General features: G+C 33.8%; 2 protein-coding genes across 4 annotated transcripts; one reads left to right on the forward strand and one right to left on the reverse strand.

Annotated features, from left to right (window-relative positions):
* The first annotated feature begins 2,388 nt into the window (after positions 1–2,388).
* Positions 2,389–8,999, forward strand: LOC133317660 (thioredoxin H9-like). The gene is made up of 5 exons (XM_061519526.1): positions 2,389–2,673; positions 3,543–3,610; positions 4,643–4,765; positions 8,292–8,414; positions 8,732–8,999. Exons 2-5 carry the CDS (start codon positions 3,590–3,592, stop codon positions 8,873–8,875), a joined length of 411 nt encoding a protein of 136 aa, XP_061375510.1. The 5' UTR covers positions 2,389–2,673; positions 3,543–3,589; the 3' UTR covers positions 8,876–8,999.
* A 1,135-nt stretch (positions 9,000–10,134) lies between these two features.
* Positions 10,135–13,617, reverse strand: LOC133317658 (mannan endo-1,4-beta-mannosidase 6-like). Of its 3 annotated transcripts, none has more exons than XM_061519523.1 (7): positions 13,480–13,617; positions 12,848–12,913; positions 12,474–12,750; positions 11,587–11,781; positions 11,247–11,369; positions 10,834–11,045; positions 10,135–10,623 (listed from the first exon to the last, which is right to left on the reverse strand). In XM_061519523.1, exons 2-7 carry the CDS (start codon positions 12,910–12,912, stop codon positions 10,191–10,193), a joined length of 1,305 nt encoding a protein of 434 aa, XP_061375507.1. In that variant the 5' UTR covers position 12,913; positions 13,480–13,617; the 3' UTR covers positions 10,135–10,190. The 3 variants fall into 3 exon arrangements, with proteins under 3 accessions (XP_061375507.1, XP_061375508.1, XP_061375506.1); XM_061519524.1 differs by having other exon boundaries at positions 13,525–13,596; XM_061519522.1 differs by lacking the exon at positions 13,480–13,617 and having other exon boundaries at positions 12,474–12,747; positions 12,848–12,999.
* Positions 13,618–22,176: the final 8,559 nt, after the last annotated feature.

Here is a 22,176-nt window from a genome sequence, read left to right on the forward strand (position 1 = left end):
GATCATCTCTAATAACTAGGTTGATATTTAATAGGACAACTTATTAGCTTCCCTCTGTGCTGTTTTCTGATAAAAATATGACACCATGATTTACTTTTTTCACCGTAGTTATAGAGACTTGAGAATCAAGGATGAGGCAATTAAAAATTAGTAGACATTATCATTTCATTGAAAAACGATGCCCTGTACTTAAAAGAATTTTATGCACCTTACACAATATTTTAGGTATTTGAAGCATTTTAAAAAACTTGTTCTCTCTAACTTGCACATGTTATCATTATCTTTCCCATTTCTATTTTCAGATACTATATAATAACAAACTAAAGGCAACCTAAATTGGGTTGTTCCAGTTTAACTAGTAATTTTGAGTTAGAGTCTCTAGGAATATGGTTATGTTAAAACTTAGCTGCGGAATTTTTTCTGTCCATGTGGTTTCATGTGATTTTATCTGACTTGAATTGGATTAGTTGAGTAATTGATGTTCCAGTTGATATCTTAAAATAAAAAAAGGCAACCTAAATCAAAATTGAATTGGTGAATCATTATTGTTATTCTTATTTAGTACAAAATAGATGCCCGTGTAACTGTTGATCATATTTTAGGAATTGGCTTTCCCTTCTTAGCAAGGTTGGAGTTTAGTTTAACAATTTGCAGTGAACAAAAAAAGAATAGGGTTTGGGACTCAGTACTCATTATCTTGGCTCTCCAGCTTGCAAAAATTGAAAGCCCCACCACACCACTCTCTGGCTCTCTTCTGTTGCAGATTTCATCATCTCATAAATAATTCTAATAATCATAATATAGATGGTCCAACACAACAGATAAAACACAATGATATTAATATACGATATAAATGGTCAAAGAACAAAAGATATATAATCTAAAGTCCAGTTCAGCATTGATATTTAGATCAGAAAGCATGTGCTGCTAATAAGTGCTAACCCACTTGCCACTGATTGAAACATGAAAGTCACTGCCACAATCATCATGGAAGTTTCTTTCTTTGGATCAGACGTGGCAAGCACTTTATAGTTTAGTTTATACCACATGACACCCATTGATTCGTAAATAGATTCTGAGACCCTTTGTTTTCCTTTTCTTCTGTCAGAATCATCAATTCTAGCTATCAATCATAATATTCTATATTAGAGTATTTCGCTAATGCTTTAATAAAAGAATCTGAACTGATCTTTCTGTCAGTGACAGATTTATTTGACGCTACCCAGTACCCACTTGAAAAAACAACAGTGACAAGATTATTTTGACTTTGCCATAACAATCATAACAAAAAAGATTATATGGATAGACGTAAGAAGCACAGTGTCACAACACATAGGAAATTTTCTGTCAATGTTATTATTCTCGAATACATAGTCAATTTTTTTAAGGTAGTCTACTTGAAATTTAAGGATCTTATATATTCTCGGCTCTTGTTTAGGAAAAAAAAAGAAAGTAAATTAGTCTTATCCCTCTTCTAGTTTGTAATTGTTACATAACTGTATTCTTTCATATTCTCTAAGGTAGCTTCTCTTTCTATTGAATATTTCTAATTGATCTTTTTTTTTTTTTTACAATGGTGCGCAGCATTTGGTAATTTTGGTGGTTGATTATCTTTAGAGTAACTATATTATTTAATTTTTGAAACATATTAATTGTTATTTTGATATTATTATAATAAATTTATCCTACTAATATTATTAATAAAGGAAAAACTATTTCTGTAATTGAGGCAGGAATAATTTGTCTGCCACATACACAAAAATGAGAGAGACACTATAAAGAAATGAGAGAGAAAAATTTGATGGAACACATTTCTCTTTTCTGTGTTTGTGGCAAATAAATTATTTCTGCCACAGCTGCAGAAATAGTTTCCCCATTAATAAATTCATATCTTGAAAAATTAAAATAACATTTTTCAATAACCAAATTCTATATTACTTAGGTATAATAGGCTCTTATCGCAGGAATTTGAAGTTCCAGGGAGTAATAGTTATAATATTAAATTTTTTTATACCTCTTATAATTATGTATTCCGGAAAGTACATAATTATAATATTAATTTTTTTTTTTTTATATTTAACTATGCAGTATCCGAAGTACATAGTTTGCAGTAAAATTTTAAATTCCTGCAACATCCGAAAAAAGGGACCCTATTACTTATTATAAAAAAAAAAATTGTCTTAAATTACAGATATTATCACTCTTTTGCAACTAAAAGTTCAACAAATGCCATATCTGAATTTAAACTTTAGTCGCTTCTGAAAAATTAGACTCACTAGATACCACACTCAACCAACGTGCAACCGTTGGTGGTATGTCATGAATTGAACCTGAATGGTCTTTAAGTCTTAACCCTTAAGCAACCTATTCATAAAGTGATTAACATTCTATATAAGTTTGTCCAATTCAAAGCTGAATGCTTTCACTTTCAGATCATCCATACATCCATACACGAACTTGATTAATACTACATAAATATCTTATGCTAGAAGAACCTATTTATTAGTATATATATTTTGTGTTTTAACCAACAACAACACAAAAACTAAGTAGCTCCTTATTTTCTCCGAGTCCGAGGTCTATTGTAGTTTCACTGTCCCTCCCTCGTTTCAGCTCAAATCTGCAAATTGGATTATTGCATTGATTAAGCAATCTCACACCAAAGTTTTGGAGGTAATTTCATAGTGGCTTTTCTTTTTCTCTAATTGCATAAATAATCCCTTGTCTTCCTTCAATTGTCTTTTTTTTTTTTTTTTTTTTTTTCAGATTTATTTTTGATGGGTTTGTTTTTATTGCATGCAAATTGATGGAAAGCTCGCAACTTTAAATTTCAGATATAGAAATTCCTGTTATTATTGTCTTTGTTTTTAATGAATGAGCCATATTGTTTGCTTTTGTGTTTCTCAGCAGAAAAAACTAAAATGTTGGGGTTTATTAACTTTGCTTTGCATTTTGGGAGCACTTGTTTCTTATGGCATTCTTGGTAGGAATGGATGCAAATTCGAAAAACAAACCATGTATCATTTTCTTAATAGAAATTGCAATTTTCATTGTCTCCCTCCATTCTTCTAATTTTCACTTCTACAAAGCACATTGCTCTTCTGTGATAGCCGAAGGGTGGAGGGTGTTGTTATTCCCAGTCTTCAACTAGACAAGTTTTGAGAATGCATGAATGTTGTTTGAAGAGTAAATATTTTCCTTCCCCTGCTTGATTTTGTCTCTTCTTATTTTCTATTGTTAGGTTTCATCTTCTCTGACCCTTTAGTTGTTTATGGTTCCATTTTCAGAAATGTGTGTATGGGAGTGATTTCTGGTATTTGATTAAGTGAAAATTTATGGGAGTGCTTATTTTCTTATGTTTCTTAATTTTTGCTTTCCCTTGGTCTAGGTGTAACTTGCATGGCTGATAGCCAACTGATCAAGTATTGCATACATTTATTAATCAATTTATGACTTGGCTATTGTTTTCTGTTTTTTCTCTTTTGTTCTGGTGGACTTAGAGAAACTTGTTCTGCTGAAACTGGTGCCCTTTCTTCTTTCAGGCTTCCATTCATTAAATTTTACGAGTTTGTGGCTTTCAAACACTTGTATGGGGAATTGCGTGGCTAAGGTGAGAATATTTGGTTACATCAATCATATTCTTCATTGTTATGCTCATCAAAAGTTGAAGGCCTGAGACTTTATTCCTGTTGTGTCTGATAAACTGCTATTATCAACAGATAGCATACTTAAAAAGCAAAAGTCTTAATATTTCCTGTAAGTATATAGAGTGTTTTTTCTTTGATAGAGTTTACAAGATAACATAAGCAAGATATATTGTTGTAACTTTAAACTCACAGCCTTTTAATGTGCCTTCTCTTGTGGCCAAAAGTCACTTGCCAGCCACATAAGAGATTAACTTTCACATCTTCAGCCGGACCATGTGAACTGTGTTTGTTGTATGTAATCTGTAGCAGATAGATTAGACACAAGAATGGAGAAACGAATATAACAGGATGCAACAACTAATGACAACTAGATAAGAATCAGAAATGGGTAATTATTTAAGAATGCCAACTGCTCTAAATTATCTAAATATCAGCCAATGATCTATAGCTTAAATTATACCGCCTATGAAGTTAATGAAAAAGAAGTCTTAAATTATATTTGTAAGTAGCAATTAGTCAGCTGAGGCAGATCATATTAGAGACGGAAATAGCGAAAGAAGAACTAATTTGCTATCTTGCAACTTTCTTTATTGTTTTCTCCACTCACTTCTCTCTCTCCCTCTGCCCCCTTCATTACCTTTAATAGTGATATTTCTAAATGCATCTCTTTTCCCCATCACTATTCCTACTCATCTTTAATATCTCAGTGATTGTGACTTGTTAACATCTTATTAAATCAAATATGATGCGATAGTACTCCTTCTATAACTAGAAGTATGCTCCTCTGTCAGCTTCTAGTCCTGACCTTTCTGTTCCTCTCCACTGCTGGCTGCCATAAAGGAAAAATGGAAAAAATAATAATTGGAAAACGAGTTTAAATGTATGATAGCAACTTAGTGGAACCTCAATGCTTCTAGAACTTTGTAATCTATCAATCTACTTCATTCATTGATAAGTCAATTAACAGAGAAGATTCATGTTCCTAATGCTCGTAGCCTCAAGCTAAGGATAATGATTTTGATGATAATGTGGAGTTTGCTGGTGGGAATGTGAAACTTATTACCACCAAAGAATCTTGGGACCAAAATTTGGAAGAAGCAAGGAGGGATGGAAAAATTGTAAGTTTTCCCTCTTTTTTGATATGTATGACAGTAAAATTAAATGCTTGTATCCATTTTGTTGTGTTGTTTGGCTGAATCATTAATACCTTACCATGATTTACCATACATGTGTATAGTTGGTAACATCTGTATTTTCAGTGCTTGATAGTGAAGCCTCCCTAATCCCTTTAGGAACATTGAGGTGTAACTTAGGAATGAATTCTACATTCAAGGTTGGTGATGAGTTGTAAGGTTTTCTGTGTAAGTGTAACATCCCCGTCTCGAGCCGGTTCAATTAACATACATATGATATAAACAGATACAGCGGAAGACTTATCTTACGGAAATACAGGCTAACTTTTTCTTTTTCTTCTTAACTTCATATAAAGCATAACCAAAAATCGGACAGAGTAACCTCTGTAAATCGGACAACTGGGGATTTTCCAATCCCACTCCCAAGAGTTCCTGATAGACAGTTTCAATAATATTCATATTCAGAAGTACCAGTCATGCAATATAATCAGATACCCATCCATGGGCGCATGCAGAAATTGGCTCCGTGCCACTAATCTAACAGCATGCAGTCCAATACAGAAACATAACTGAATACTACATAGTCATATCAACATGCCTGAATACAAAAGGTACATGCATCAACTGAATGACATGTACAAGACATATACAGGCCATATACAAAATACAGGATCTAACATAATGATCCATCACTACGGAAATACGAAATACATAGGTACACTCCAAAAAGATTAGTAGCCTACAGCTACTCAAAATACTGATCCGTCAAACGTCTCAGCCCCGTGTCGTGTCCCTGCCTAACGAAGGCTCACCGGAAGTCTGTGCACCTGAAAATGTTGCCCCAACGAGGGGTAAGATTTCAAATCTCAGTAAGCTCCAGGTTTATAGAGAATTCTCCATACCCCTGGCTCACTCCTGCATGAAAGTCAGATACAGAGTATACCAGTACAACATATAACAGATATCATAACAGAACAGAACATATAACCATATCATAACAGAGGTGTGCGCTGTAATTCCCAAGGGATGACCCCAAGCGGAATTCAACGCACGTGTTCCCAAGGGATGACCCCAAGCGGAATCAGAGTATCTCAGAGGTGTACATTGTCAATCTCAGGAAAACCCCAAGAAGACATCAGTGTACCAGAAGTCAATATAGAACTCATATCATACCCAGTTATATCATATCGTCTCATATCAAATCATATCATATCATATCAAATCATATCATATCATATCATATCAAATCATATCATCAAATCACTCTATATGAATGCACCTATACAGAGTATCAACAACAGTCATATAGTCCAACCACAGTTCACTAACCATGGTGGAGCACTCAAGTAGGAAAAGACTCCTTAAACATAGAGCTTACCTCTTGAAGCTTTACCAATACGCTTACTTGTGGAACAAGTTACTTTTATCGCTTCAAGAGATTTCCGATCCTTCTCAATCCCTAGGCACACCTAGAGAATAATTTACAATGCATCAATAAAATGATACTATGCCATTATTATTTCATAAGCATACATTTTATCGCTTATTTTCCTTTCTTTATATTTTTGCCAATTCTATGCCAATACACAAGTCTAGACCTCTATACACCCGTTGGCGTTCTTTAATTTAATCAAGCATTTACTTAAGAATTTTCCACATAAATCATGCTATTTTTCTTTAAAAGTCGCGGGCATACTCTTAGGGACTCAAGGTATTTTTCAACCATTTGTCAAAGCATTTCACTTCTTAGCTCATCCATTGGTATATTAAAATGCAACACATTTTATTAGAATAAAATGTAACCAATATATATATACCCCTAAACATCCTATAGTTCGAAACATAGAGCAAGTATTTGTAGGATTTTTTTCCAACTTTGGCATTTCCACCAATTCATCCATTTACACTACATTCCAACATATTTTACCTTTTCAAACATACAATAAAATTTTGCATGATGAACCCTACATAACCCATGAAGGCCGAAACCTAGGGGAAAGGTGCACTAGGGCTTTTCAATTTTTTTATCACAAATTAATGCTTACTAAACACTATCCTTCCTAACCAACAACAATCCATCATAATTTTCACCTTCTAACATCAAATATTTCCCACTCAAAACATGCTCCAAATTTTCAAAACATAGATCACAAAATAATACCATAGAAATAGAGGTTTCTTACCTCTAATCACTTGTACAAAGCCTAGAGAATAACCTCCAAGCAAAGCTCCATCAAAAACCCACTTTTTCTCCTCCTATGAATAGTAATCCGAAAATAAGAGGAGGAATAACTCTTCACACACTCAACTATAGCTCAAATGGATAGGTGCAATGGATTCCTTGAGTGGTTCCTAATCAATTTCAAGTGGTGGGTCATAAGATTTGGTTGAGAATTCAAGAAGAAATCAACAAAACAAGCAAAACCCTAACCCCCCTTTTCCATGGCTGAAGCTCGGCCCTTCAAGAGAGAGAAGAAGAAATTTTTGCAATGAATAGTGATTCATTTAAGTGGCCAAGCTATTTAGGCACATGTGGCCCTTTTGTCGGATGTTTTTCTATCGCGTATTTCACTTAAATTTACCCGAAACTTAAATTAAAGCTACGAATATATTTTTATTTTTCTAAAGTTATTTACATTAATTTTTATTTCCTAAGGAACAATATTCATAATTCGCAGTACCGTTTCTGCACCGTTTTTGACGAAAAGCACTGTGAACCACTAACTGTACTTTATTTATTTTTGAAATTTAACACTTATAAACTTATCATTTCCTTGGGCCTATTTTGACTTGTATGGCATATATTGAACTTTCTTACTCTTATTCCATCATTTATTTATTTTCTGGACTCTACCGGTTGCTCAAACAGCAGTACTAAATACCCGGTAGAAACACTATTCACGAGATTTTTACGGAAAGTGCCAGACTATACAATTTTTCATTCTGAACTCATATTTGTCGTCAGAATTGTCAAATTATGTCTCTAATTTTCTTTTGCTTATTTAAGCTCTACCGACTAATTCACAATACTGTGAATTCTCCGACAGAACGCACTGCTCATAACATAGTCATGATTTCAGTCAAAATACTCGTAATTACGCACTAAATCTAATTATGGCGTTTAAATCCTTAAATTAAATCTCTAATTAAGATTTACCATTTTGGGTCATTATAGTAAGCACCTGAACAAACAATGGGCGTGTAAAGGACAACATGACTTCGTCTCTCTTTTAACAATGATTTTACTCTGGCTAGTTTAATATTGGCGAAGAATTTGTGCTCACTAGGTATTAAGATATTATCTTAGTGCTGATCAGTACTCTCTCTCTCTCTCTTTGTGACACCCCCACACGCAAGTATGCATGATTACAGAGACACTTTGAAGTTGACCCTTCCCATTTTGGATAAAATATATAATTTATTGCTTGGAGATTTTCCAGTACATTTTCTTTGACTTTATTTTACTTGTTAATACTGCAATAATTAATACCAAAAGCTCCATGTTCAACAGGTGATTGCGAATTTCAGTGCAACATGGTGTGGTCCTTGTAAGATGATTGCGCCATATTACTGTCAGTTATCCGAGAAATACTCATCTATGATGTTCTTATTAGTTGATGTGGATGAACTAACTGTAAGTAGTGAAGCTATAAATATTGCTATTTCATGCGGTTATTTTGTAATTAAAGTTTTGTGAAACATATTAACTACTATTCCCCTTAAATATGGACAGAAAACAGTTTCAAGTGCCTCATGAAGCAAACATATTCCTTTAACATGAACTAAGGGACTAAGAAATCTTCATTGGAAACAAATTATAATAGATTAAAGTTTGTTGGATGATCATGTAGTTTATCCCTGGTAGATGTTATTGGGAATATGTCTTGTGTTACACTAGAGAAGAAAAAAAGTGCCAACAAACTTTATTGATCATGGTTGTGTATGTTGCAGGACTTTAGTACTTCATGGGACATCAAAGCCACACCAACTTTTTTCTTTCTTAAAGATGGACAACAAGTTGACAAACTTGTAGGAGCCAACAAGGTAGAGCTGCAGAAAAAGATTGTTGCCATTACTGATTCAGTTCCTCAGTGACAGTTGTTTTATTCCTGTTTGTAAGGTGTTGTTGACTTTCTGCCTTTCACCAAATCACAACTCGTGGTGTTGAGTGTTCTACATGTTTTTGCTGTGAATGTCTTTTGTATTTGATGTAAATATAAGACCGTTTCACATGAATGTCTCCGATTCAAAGTGATGTTGCTGGTGGTTAAACAAGCCTGTTTTGCAAATATAAAAATTTGTTGTGCTTTTGTTGTTTGAACAAATTTGATTTTGGGTCATACCATGTTGCTTCATTCCCATGATGTCCACCAGTGATATTTGGTTTTGACCGCACTACCTCGTCCCCTCTATCTTTGTTTTGAATTTAAAACTTGTAATATAGAGAAAACACGAAGATAAAACTAAAAATAAAGGTGAAAGAGAGATTTCATAGATCCTCTTAATGGTATGTAACAATGCATAATACATATCATTAACCGGTTAAACTAAATACTGATTACTCTATTTATCTCTATTAGACAATTACTCTTTAGTGAAATTTTTATCATTGACTTTTTAAAATCAAGATAAAATATTATGGATCCATTGACTAAAAAAATGACTAGAGAGGTGGTTAAATGTTTTTCTAAAGGAATGAGATTAATGCCTATTAATTGGTGAGTTAAATGTAGCTGTTTGAGCTAGTTAGACTCACGTCCTTTTGCCACGTGACAAAATGTATGTAATGTTGGGGATTGATGTTGTTGGGTGGATTGGCCTTAACCTACCAGATCTAATATTGGACCGAATAAAATTCCAGGACCGGGCCAAGCCTGAAGTCTATATAAATAATCAATTTAATTATTTTTTCTGTAAATTGAATTTATTTCATACAACTAAACATAATGAGAAAGTGATCATATGGACAAAAATACTACTATATATAAGGTGGTACTATTTTTTTTTCTGGCATACTAACCCTAATTAATTCTTTAAGGTGAGTTGGTTGTTGAAGATTTTTATAAACTTCAATTCTTTGAGCTTATTACGAGATTAATTCCGGGTTGAGACTTTAGTAAGGTTCTATCCTCACCTACTCGGTCTGTGTTGTTAGATGAGTTACAATAAATTCTCTTTAAATTATCTACTTTTACATATTGTTAATGTAAAACAGTGAAGAATGCTGTAGCACGCTTCTAGATAAAGATGGTGACCATGCAAGACCATAACTGATGTCACAACATACAAATTAAGCACACAATTTACATTAATACAAACAGAATGATATGGTGAATCACATATTTATACATGCATATATGGTTTTATATGGCCATTGCTTTACGATTGGAAACTTTCAACATATATGGTATTAGAGTTCGTCATGATAGAGAGTTTTCTCCAATACTTTTTTCTTCTTACAACTCCACTGGCATTTCGATGAACACAAGGAGTTGAATAAGGTAAGCCTTTTGGATTGAAGGGATACCATACTTGAGGTTGAAGGAGATTTTGAGAGAACAATTGCATACCCATCATCCATGTTATCTGTTCCTTCAGGAAACACCTGCCACAAAAGGCTTCCAGCTCCACTACCTCCTTTCGTTGTAGAGTTTAGGATGGTATTGTACACACTGCTTATAAGTGTGTCTCTATATGTTGAATTGTAGCCTGGATCTTTAGAAGATACACCAAACTCAGCAAAAACAACTGGCATTCCAAGAATCTTTTCAGCATCCTCTATGTGGGCTTCCATCCATGATTTTATAAATGGGAGATGAGTATCAGCAATTTGTTGTGAAATCCTTCAACAAGGTAATTGATTATGTTAGAAACTGTCTTATTCATGTCTAAATGTGCTATGCCAAATATGAAGAGAAAAAATAAGTGTTTAATAAAGGCTAGACAAGTATGCAAATGCATATTAATATAAATGTAATTAAATGGTTGGGAGAAGTTACTTATGATAACTTCACATATTTGAATTAAAGAATATTATTTCTGAACAGACTTACCAAGAGTCAGCATATATGTGAACAGATGCAAAGTCCACACCAAGAACCTGGTGGTTCCTGATAAAATCTGTTCCAACCTGTTGAGCATATGTATTTGGATTGAATTGAACTCTCTGAGGTGTTGAGAGGCCATAAAATCCTTCTAGTCCAACCTCCACTAGGTGTTTTGGATCAATTTTCTTCACATGGAATGCCATTTCTTGTATCCAATCCTAGAATATATATTCAATTGAGTAGCTGTGTTGAATGCAATATATATGTGATTTCATGGAAAGAACTGACTACTTGAATGCATTTGTTTGATGTAATAATGTGATTATATGATATTACAAACTGCATCATATATTTTCTTTTCAATACCATAAGACCCTTCTTTTTCATTTTTGGAAGCCAGAAGTTTCCAAGAGGCAAACCTGTAACTTATCACCTGTGGGATCTGAGGTGCATCGAGGCTCATTCATCAATTCCCAAGCGAAAATTGCTGGATCTTCTTTATAAGTGATATTTGTGAATGTATTAACTCTATTGAGCACTGTCTGCACAGTGAAAATAGTATTGGAATCAACTTAGTACTGAGGATTAAAAAAAAGAATAATAATCATAATAATAAAACAACAGTCATGAGCATTGAGCAGGTAGCAATTTCTAGGCAGTTATGCATTGCAGCACATAACAAACAAGCTTTAACTCCAGTGTCCAAATAAAAGTAATAACCAATGGTGGTTTTGACCTGTTGCATTTAAAGGAACTTACCTTAACATGGGCCTTGTAGTAGCTTCTAAGAGTTGGATGTGAGAAGAAGTCATCATCTGAAGTTAAATTTAGGCCAGCAGCTAGGCCCCATTTGACATATTGTGCTTTGCCACCATATGCCTCCCAGTTGTTGGACAATGATAATATGAGCCTGATTTTGTATTTCTTTGCTTCACTTACAACAAAGTCCAGGGCCTGTAACTCCAACATTAAAATAGAATTGCATGAGGAATGTTAATTAGCTGCACTAATAACCAATAACTTGAAGTTTGATTGTGTCATATATATATATATATATATATATATATATATATATATATATATATATATATATAGGGTAATGTTTTCCTCCTTTCACATGACACAATCAATTTTCCTACCGACACATAAAAGTGGGTCCATCAATTATTTTACTTTTCTTTTATTTAAAAAATAGTGGCTCCCACAATTGATTGTCTCTATGACATGACCTAAGAATTTTCTACAACATAATACTTGTTTTTCCCATATATATATATATATATATATATATGGAAAAATGGTTTATACTTTTACTTTAGATAACTTTCTCTGCAGTGCACGATTTTAACTAAGTCTTACTCATAAGACTTAGTTATAATGGTAAAATAGCTTTTTCTGAGGAGAAAGAAAAAAACAATTTTATTATTTTAACTAAGTCTTACTAGTAAGATTTAATTAAAATCGTGCACTGTAGATAAGTTATCTAAAGTTATTGTAGAAAAATTTAACCGTATATATATATATATATATATATATATATATATATATATATATATATATATATATATAAGATTAGATAAATGTCAAATTGCATGTATATTAAGCAAGTGTAGAAGTACATAAAACAAAACAGATATCTGGAGCACCTTGAAGATTTCTTCATCATAAACTGATGGGGATTTCTGTAGGGCCCTCCATTGGCCATCATTGAAGGCCCAAGTCCTACAAACTGTCATACCTACTGAGGATGCTTGTTTGAACACCTCAGTGACCTTTCCTCTGGTGGACTCATCTGCAGCAAATACCATCAGCCAGTATGTGTTGAATCCATTAATATAAAAAGGTTGGTCGTTCACCACAAATTGGTTTCCTTTCTTTTGCACCATCTGCCAATCATCTTCTTCCATGATCCCCTTTTCACTCCTTAACACAATTAGAAAAACCAAATAATTTGCAAGAGCCAAGGTTAAAGAACAAACATGTGAGATATAACAACTAGAAAGGGATTTCTAATACATACCCATAATTTGAGATATAATTTTCTCTGTAACTCTGACCTTCCTTGAGTGCTTCCTCATCCTTCATACTATCACCAAATGCATTGGAACTCAAATTTTTAGCAAGAATCAAAAGAAAGATCAAAGAAATAATGCGTACTCCAAATCTATCCATTGAGCTTGGTTACCTAGCCACAATGTCCATGCTCTTTTGGACCATGTTATATATGTGAACGTCTTAAAGTTTTCTTCCATAGAAGGGGATCAAATACAGAAGAGTAGTGTGCAAGTAGAGGTCATGTTTCTAATCTAACTTTAAAGCGAAGAAAATTCTCTGTTCCATTGTTGAACAATGGATAGACAAGTGAAAGGTAGGAGTAAAGTTGCATAAACTTCACCCCTAACTCATAACTCTTAGGTATGTTCAAGTGGGTTCCACAAATTACACTTTTGGATACAGAGAGGTTTTGTTAGATTTGAAACTAGCTGTTATTAGTATCATACGAATCATATACTGAAGATTATTAAATATTAATTTACCAACTATCATCCCTTATCTAACACAAAGTCCTTATAATCAAACTCTAGTTATGATGTCTCCATCACATACATTGATGATAATGACTTATCAAAAGGAGAAAATAGAAGAACATACCTTTGTGATGTGTCTGTGTGTTGGGCTCAAAAGGAGAAAACATACCTTCTTTGATAAAGCTGCTTGTAGGTGTTAGAGAAGAAGAAGAAGAATTGAAGCAAAAAAGAGTGGTGAAGATGAGATGAGATGATCAAAGAAAAATGAAGGGTCGATTGTAGTACTTATCAGTGTCACCTGTGACACTTATACTTCACCTGCCTCCAAAGTCAACAATTTTCTTTTAGAACTATATTCATGATGTTAGTTAGGTAGTTTTCTAAGTGTCAGTTTGGTATATAAATTAGTAATTATATTTATGTGAAACATTATCTTTACATTAAAATCTAATTTCTTAATTTTCACTTTATTTTTAAGACTATACCAAACCCACCCTGAAAGTAATAAATATAAGAGTATGTTGTTTGCTTGTGCACAAAGACCTGCTATCTTTTCTTCCCTTGAGACATCTATTCTTCTCACTTTTGTTATTGCGAAGAACATAATTTTTGCAACTCTAGAACTAGAGTTTATTCCAGATTCAGAATATCTTTGAAGAAGCTTCTGATGCAATTTTGCTTCACCCCAATTTTTTTTTTCCCATTTGGCTAAGATCCGTTGCCTTGATATAGTTAGTTTTTTTGTCCATGACCCTTCTCAAGCTCTATCCTCATAAATGAAGGTCAAATTTGTTCTAATCTATAACATCCGGACTGTAAGAACCCGCACCGTTAAATAATGAATTTAACTGATTATTTATGAGAAAATAGGAAATGATTCCATAATTGACCCTAATAATTACTAGAATAATATATAGGACTTGTAAAACGAGTTTCAAGTCCAAATAATGAGAACTGGTGCCAGAAACTGATATTGGCTATGAAAAGCGCGTACCGGAAATGTGCTCCAAAAAATATAATAAAAATATGTCAATTCTTGTAAAATTGAGTAGGTGAAGAATCAAAAATTTGGGATTAAAATGCTAAGCGTAGCAATTAAAGTTAATACTGTGTGCTTAAGTGAGTTTTGATTTTAAATACTCCCATTATGGGCACAAAACCCTAAGACTAGAATTCTCTACGTGACTCACTTGGTGGCTGAGTGTTGGCTACTGTTCCATTTTCTTTCCTTCATCATTTTGTAACACCCCGTTCTAGAACCGGTTTGTTAACATCGTATTATGATATTAAGCGCAGTTACAATCACATTGGCTCAATTAAAAATCCGGATGAATTTTTCTTTTTAAAACAACGCCGAATTTAAAATATCCAATTGCGTGATCATAACCATATTACCTTGCGGAATCAGATAAACCAAGCTTAACATCATGTTCTCATTCTATTTTTAAACCATTAGTTTACTTCTTATTTATTTCACAACTTCTACTATATTGTAGATCTCTTCGTTCGCTACGCGTGGGTTCAAACCGCGCTCAAATCGGAGCACTGTAGCCCAAGTTATGGGTTTTCTACGAAACGAGCGCGTGAATCCTGCTGATCCCGGCGCGACCGGCGCCAGATGTGGCGCGGCGGGCGCCAACGAAACAGAAGCTCCCGATCGAAATGGCGCTGGAGGCGCCAAGGTTGGCGCCAGCTGGTGATCCCGGCGCGATTTGCGCCAACGCCGGCGCGATTTGCGCTACGAAACAGAAGCTTCCAAGCATTATGGCGCGCGGTGCGCCAAGTTTGGCGCCAGGTGCGCCAAAGCTTTGAAGGTTTCACCAATTCTTAGTATTTTACCTCTAACTAGTGTTGTACTTGTCCAATTCACACAATATTGGTCTCTATGGAAAGCTAAGAAAAATACTACAACTTCCATACATACACCACGGTCCAAATCTATCATATAAATTCCTCTCCATAATTGATTTAACGGAAATTGGGCAGCATAACCTTTGTTTTCTCAACGTTTCCCAATCTAACAGCTTAGCTCCTAATAGACAATTCAGCTCAACATTTCCAATATTCATCATGCGTTCATAACCTTGAAGTAAATAACATTACACAAGTTTAATTACATAACGGGGAACTTAGCTACAACAGGCTATGACCATCCTTTGGCTCTCATCAACAAAAGAGATATCCAAAGGCATGATCATAGGCTAAGTCCATCAAATATAACGAGATATACATACGTCAATGCTATCAATAATCAATCCTATACATGTAAATCTACAAAATAACATGTATGATCTCAAAACATCATTTTCTTCATGCATGATCTACTGCAAATAAGGCCACTTGCCATCAGAGGCTCCTGCAGCTTCCTTACCTGAAAGGGGGTCCCCATAACACGGGGTGAGATATACGAATATATCACAGTAAACTAGAGGTCCTTGGAGATCACTCCACCCTAAGGTTCACTTTCGATGTACATATAATCATAATAGCTTAACACATTCTTATCAGCAAGCATCACATGGACTTCCAAGAGAGATCCACTAAGGGTTGTTTCTCTTAGGCTCTTACCACATGGAGATCCACATAGGGCTGTTTCCAAGGGAAGTCCTTTCCTCAATCTAGGAACCTCCAAGAGGGATCCACATAGGGCTGTTCCTCGTAGGCTCTAACCACATGGAGATCCACATAGGGCTGTTTCCAAGGGAAGTTCCTACCAATCATCATCATCATAATACTATCACTCATAACCTCAATCACAATCCTCAACCATTACCTCATTCATTATTGCTACTTCTATAACCATTCCTCAATTACTCTTAAACAATCAAACATCAACCAATAATCATCAATCAATCATAACATGTATCAATGCATGAATCAATGCATGAGCATACAATTACAATCATAATTACATATCACATCTCATAAACCATTTCTCCTCCATGGAGTATGGTGGAACACTCAATGGGATCAACCCCAAGGTCCAAAGATTTACCTTGCTCTTGAGCTTTCCTCAATTGCACACAACCACAAAGGTTGGTCACTCTACTTGGTCTTCTTGCCTCAATCCTATCAACACAAGGAATACAATCAATTGATGCTAATAATATCTTAACATTTAAGAGAATCCTTAATCTCAAGCATACTTTACTCAAATGACAATCTAAACTCATTTTCACCGTTTATTTATCATCACTAACAACATTTTCAAAGACACCAAGCCTCCATCACACTCAAACTCATAAAACCCCAAAATACACTATTCATCATCATCAACCTCAAGAAACTTCCATGAATACAAGGTTGGAGAAGTGGAAACTTACCACAATAGGTCACACAACCATGCAATAGAAGCCTCCCAAGCTCCCATGGAGGTAGGAGCCATCAATCTCCTCAATTTCACCTAGGGTTCGAATTTTTGAAGGAGAATATCTCTCTCCACAATAACCCCCACTCAAAACTAAACTAGGATTATGGAAGAGGGGAAGATTTTGAGTGGTCTAGGCTTTGGAATCACTCCGATCGGTGGAGAATCGCCCTCTCACCCTCTTCCTCCCTTCTCCTTCCCTCTTTCCTCCTTCTCTCTCTTTTTCTTTCTTTTCTTCTTCCCTGGTGCAGTGTGTCGTGGGGAATGAATGGGGTAGGGGTTCTTTTTGGCTTTTAAGTCACTTAACTTAGTTAAGTGGCTTATGTGGGTATTGGTTCATCTATCTATTCAACTCCATTAATTACCAAACTTTACCCAAAAGTCTGGAATATTATTCCAGGAATATTAATATTTTTTATTTTTATATTTTGGACACTTTTTCCAGTACCCATTTATACCCCTTAACTTTCACTGAGTACACTTTTTACCTCCAAAGTGACTCCAATTCGTTTAATTAAGTCTTATACTTAATTTTACTCACTAATACAGGCTTAATTACTTAATTAAAATTAATTAATTAAATACTTAAGTTTGGGGTATTATACATTTCTTGAGCTTGTAGTCATTTCCTTCACAAATTCTTCTCCTAAACACTTGGTGTGAGTGAGGATCATCCTTGGGAGTGTGTTGGTGGTCTTGTTTCTGAGTTTTGGAGTCAGTGTGAGGGAGGTTTGGTTGTTGACTTGTTGGTTTTGGGTTGAGAGAAGCCTTGTCTTGGTTTTTGGAGGTCTAAGTGGTGACCTTCGGTGTTAAAGAACCAACCTTGGTGTTGTTATTTTCGTGCACCTTGAGGGACAATACCTTAGCATTTGATTTGGGAGCTCCAAGAGCATCCTTTTGCTGAGTTTAAGCTTGGGTAAGCTTCATCACCTTTGAACTTGAGTTTTGATGGTTAAAAATGGAACCTTGATGCATGTAAAGGTTATAAGATGATAACTTAACGTTGGGTAATGCCAAACACGCCTAGAAATGCATGTCTTAGTGTCTGAATTCAGTAAAAACCCAACCTTGGAAAGATATCTTCGCGAAAATGCAGAAAGTGCATTCTGTCGCGAAATATCCGGATATTTGCTCGTGAAATATCCGTATATTGATATCCGGATATTGATATCCGGATATGGGGATCTGGATATCCAGATATTGCCAGAGAGATATCCGGATATTGTATATCCGGATATGCTCCGAGGAATATCCGGATATTCTGGGATTTCGAAGAACAGTAGCTGTGCTGTGTGTACAGTAGACTATTGGGGGTTTGTGGACCCTAGATTGATGAAGTTGAACTTCTGTAATTAATGAACTAAGTTAGAATCTTGTGATTAAGGGCTTGTGGCTTTGTTGGAAGCCTTAAGACGTAAATCGTTAAAGGAGAACGTAGTCTTTATGTTAATGCTTTTGAGCTATGTATGTTGATACACTTGCTGGTCCTAAATCAGATTGTGATCTGCTGTGTGTTGGACTTGAGCTGTGAGGACTCTTGGCATTGGATAGTGAGCTTGCAAGGTAAGCTTTCGTGTCCTCGGTTTAGCCATGTTGTGGTTCCACCATGTCCCATGTGGGTATGGTTATATGCATGCTGTGTTACATGCTTTTGATGTTTTGGAAATGCTATTGAGCTGTTATATGCTAGTGCCTTTATGATATGCATGTGGTGTTCCACCTATACGGTAAGCCTGAGTATGTGGTACATAAAGATGGTGAGGCTGTGGGTGAGGTGTAAGCGGTGTTCCTTGTACTACATGTAGGTATAGACGTATTCCTGCATTTCTCTGGCCAGTAGAATAATGATAAACACACATGGCATGAATATCTGTTGCACTGCATAGTTTTGGAACTTATATTGATATAAATGCTTGCAGAACTTATATTGCACATGTAAGTGAGCTTGGGGTGGAAGATCCTTGAGGACCCCTTGTCTTACTGAGATTTCTGGTTTAGAGATCTCACCCCACGTTTGGGGAATGCTTATTTCAGGGTCAGGTAATGTTGAGACCTCAGGCGGCAGGAGGCCGGAGCTGAGTTAGATAATGATGACATTATATGCTGACATGTTGGATGCTGGATATGCTTGCTGTTTTTATGCTTTTAGCTTCATGTTATGATTTTGGATTATCTTGTTGAGATGCTGTTGATTTGGTGAGCATGAGGATTGTCCATGCCACGTAGGCTTGTTATGTCTTGCTTTTATTGGAGTTGTATTTTATCAGGATATTGTCCGGATTACGTGATGTAATGTCGTGACTTAGATACTCACTTTATATGTTATATTGAGGTATTTCAGTAGATGTCTTATTGCAATTTACATTCAGGCGATATTTTATGAAATTGATTAAGTAATCAAGTTGGTAATTGATAATGATGTCATAATTGAAAAGAAAAAGAATATCCGTATTTTTAATTAAGTGTAGCTTAATACGATGTAATGATAACACTACCAGATATATACAGGGTGTTACACCGAGCGCTGACGAGGGCGGAGAGTGATCACCGGTGCGAAAGGGCATGGACATGGAGCGGCTCCTGCCATGCTTCCATCGACGGGGTATATGAATAAATCGAATCAACACTCGAAAGAGAGGGATTCCAGAGACTGTGCTGGTATGAGACGGTACAGTTGAGAATAGCTTATAAGAATTAATTGGTATACTAACAAAATGCATCTAATTTTTGGTAGCCCGGAACGGAAGAACTCCATAGTTAAGCATATTTGACCTTCTGGGAAGTTTTCTCAGAAAGTGTGCGAGTGAAAAGTCTCATATTAGTACGTAGGAACATCTTCCAAGTTGCCATACGCTACACAATCAAATTATTGTAGTGAGTTATCTTGTTAATATCTTCATCTTTTTCTACATTATTTGCCTCCTTCCCCGGGTGCTTATGTTCACATTAACAAGAACTAAAAACTAACACCAATTCCAACTCTTATACTGCAGAATGGGACTATATTATATGGCATGACCAACTTGCATCAAACTTTCTAATTTTGACGAACTTTATGATCCTCAGGACCTGAAAACAATCAGACAATTACCCACATTCATAAAAAAGTGAGCACTTCAACATCATATTTAATTAACCGATAGTGAGTTACAAAATGTAAATGAAATAATTAAGATATTATTATCCAATTAAGACTATAACAACAGAACTCAATATGAATGCAATCTACCGGAGTTCATTTTCTATGCTCTTTTGCATTACTATATAAAGCATATTACTGTAAACTTTATTTACATAATTCAATTTCACAATGGAAATTTAAACTTGTGATTTCTTGCATATTATACAAATAATCAATCCTAATGTCTTCACAATTGATTTTCTAATCTATGAAGCTCTCGTTGCAGTATATTTTTCGAGAATTTACTCAAAAATCATTTTCCCTTATTCTATGCCGGAGCATGACTAACAAAAAGTTAAAACCCACATGAAGTTTAGAAGACTAAAATGTCATACAATAATAATAATAATAATCATATTTTGGGAACAAAATGGGTTTTAGCCCGCCTGTAAAACCCTAATCCATTAATTTCACATTGTGGTGAAGCCTTTTATAATCCTAATCTCCAAAACCCTATAATTTAATGGGTTGTGTTGAGATTTATCCATGGGTCAAAAAAATTTCTTTATCAAAATTTAAAATTTTTTTTTTCAATATCTATAAATATAAAATAAATCATAAACATTATATAATAATAAAAATATACTATAGTCTGTATATGTATAATTTTATACAATATATATAATAAATATATTTTTTAACAATTTGATGATTTTTTTTTCGTTATTGTTTTGAACTATTTTAGGTGAAAGATGTTTCCTTCTATATTTATAATTATATTGTATTCATTCTTATACGATATTTGCAATAAAACTAACTACAAAGTTAAAATATATATATAAATCCAATACATAAAAATGCAGTTATATCAAAATTTAAATAATATAAAAGACATAACCTTGTATTGAAATACGAATTTACACTGTCCTAATCATCTAAATTTGAATCCTACAATCTGAAATATTAAAAAAAATTATTTGCATAAAAATTAATAAATAATATTGCATTCAGGAATAAGTCCTATGAGAATAAAACATTTCATATCTAAATTTAACATATCATGTGATCAATCTCAACAATTCAATAACAAATCAATGTAAGTACAAAGTATTGTTTAACTATTTTTTCCTGAAAAAATAAAGTTTTACTAAATAATAAAAATAGTCAATGTAAGTATTACTTAATAATGAATATCATTACTTCAAGACATAATAAAAAGTAAAAGTTTAATTTTTTTTTCATATAGAACCAACTCTTTAAGGATTATTGGTATTATTTCATTAAAAATTAAATTGTAAAAATTAATATTCTGTATAGAATATTTTACGAAAGGGTTAAATATTTATTTAAGCAAATAATTATGATTGTATTGAATCCAATAAATAAAACAAAAAAATTTAAAATCATAACTTTGGATTACTTGTGGATTAGTCCTTACTTATATAAGACTTTTGGCTGATGCAAACCTTTGTTATTATGAACATTTTGACCCTAACATATAAAGACTAGGACTTAACAGAAAGAATTAACCTATTTTAGGAGGTATATTCTATGTTACACCGACATCAATATGAGATATATGATACAACACTTCGACAAGTTAATTATAAAAAATATTAAATTTTGACATGTTAGGACATAATTTGATATTAAATAATGTTTTTAATTTATGTAGTGTATATTATATTTAATATTCAATAATTTAATAAAAAATAAAACTTATAATATCCATCAATTTTGCAAAAAAATACAATATGTAAATATTTACTATTATATTTTCAAATTAAAAATCTCTTATACACTCTAATGAGATTTATTTAGTAACTTTTTAATTTTTATTATATCAATTTGATAAAACATCGATCAATTTTTATTTTTTTACGTTATGTAATGAAATTTTAAATATTATAACATCAGATCATGTTAGAGTGTCAAAAAAGTGTCTGAAAATGTCAAACATAACACTTTGAAGTATCATGTAAGATAGGCTATAACTACGAAATCATTTTGTATCTTTTACTTCTAAATACTTGAACTGTTTTATTCCTCATTAGACATGAACATGGATTATGGCCCTGGCGTGACCGAGACTCATCGCAATTAAAACTTAAAAGAGATTATTCCTTCTTCTTTTTTCCGGATCTGTTTCTGTTTCTTATTCCAGTCTTAGGCGTTCTTTCTTTAACATAGACTGATTTTCATTTAGGATGAATTATATCTAAAGTACTCAGAGCATATTATTATTTTTTATTTTAAATATTATATATTTTTTGGATATTAATATATACTACACTTTAGTTCAATTTTAAAGTCTCTCGAAAATAGTTTTTGTA

The sequence above is a fragment of the Gastrolobium bilobum genome, unplaced genomic scaffold (assembly GCF_033153095.1).
Source record: "Gastrolobium bilobum isolate Gb01-03AN ecotype WA unplaced genomic scaffold, APGP_CSIRO_Gbil_v1 utg356, whole genome shotgun sequence".
Lineage (NCBI taxonomy): Eukaryota > Viridiplantae > Streptophyta > Magnoliopsida > Fabales > Fabaceae > Gastrolobium > Gastrolobium bilobum.

Coding starts and splice junctions, on each gene's coding strand:
- LOC133317660 (XM_061519526.1), top strand. CDS start 3,590: ATGGGGAATTGCGTGGCTAAG. Junction 3,611..4,642: donor TGGGGAATTGCGTGGCTAAG/GTGAGAATATTT, acceptor TAATGCTCGTAG/CCTCAAGCTAAGGATAATGA. Junction 4,766..8,291: donor CAAGGAGGGATGGAAAAATT/GTAAGTTTTCCC, acceptor CATGTTCAACAG/GTGATTGCGAATTTCAGTGC.
- LOC133317658 (XM_061519522.1), bottom strand. CDS start 12,999: ATGGATAGATTTGGAGTACGCATTATTTCTTTGATCTTTCTTTTGATT. Junction 12,748..12,847: donor AATTATATCTCAAATTATGG/GTATGTATTAGA, acceptor TGTGTTAAGGAG/TGAAAAGGGGATCATGGAAG. Junction 11,782..12,473: donor ATGATGAAGAAATCTTCAAG/GTGCTCCAGATA, acceptor TTGGAGTTACAG/GCCCTGGACTTTGTTGTAAG.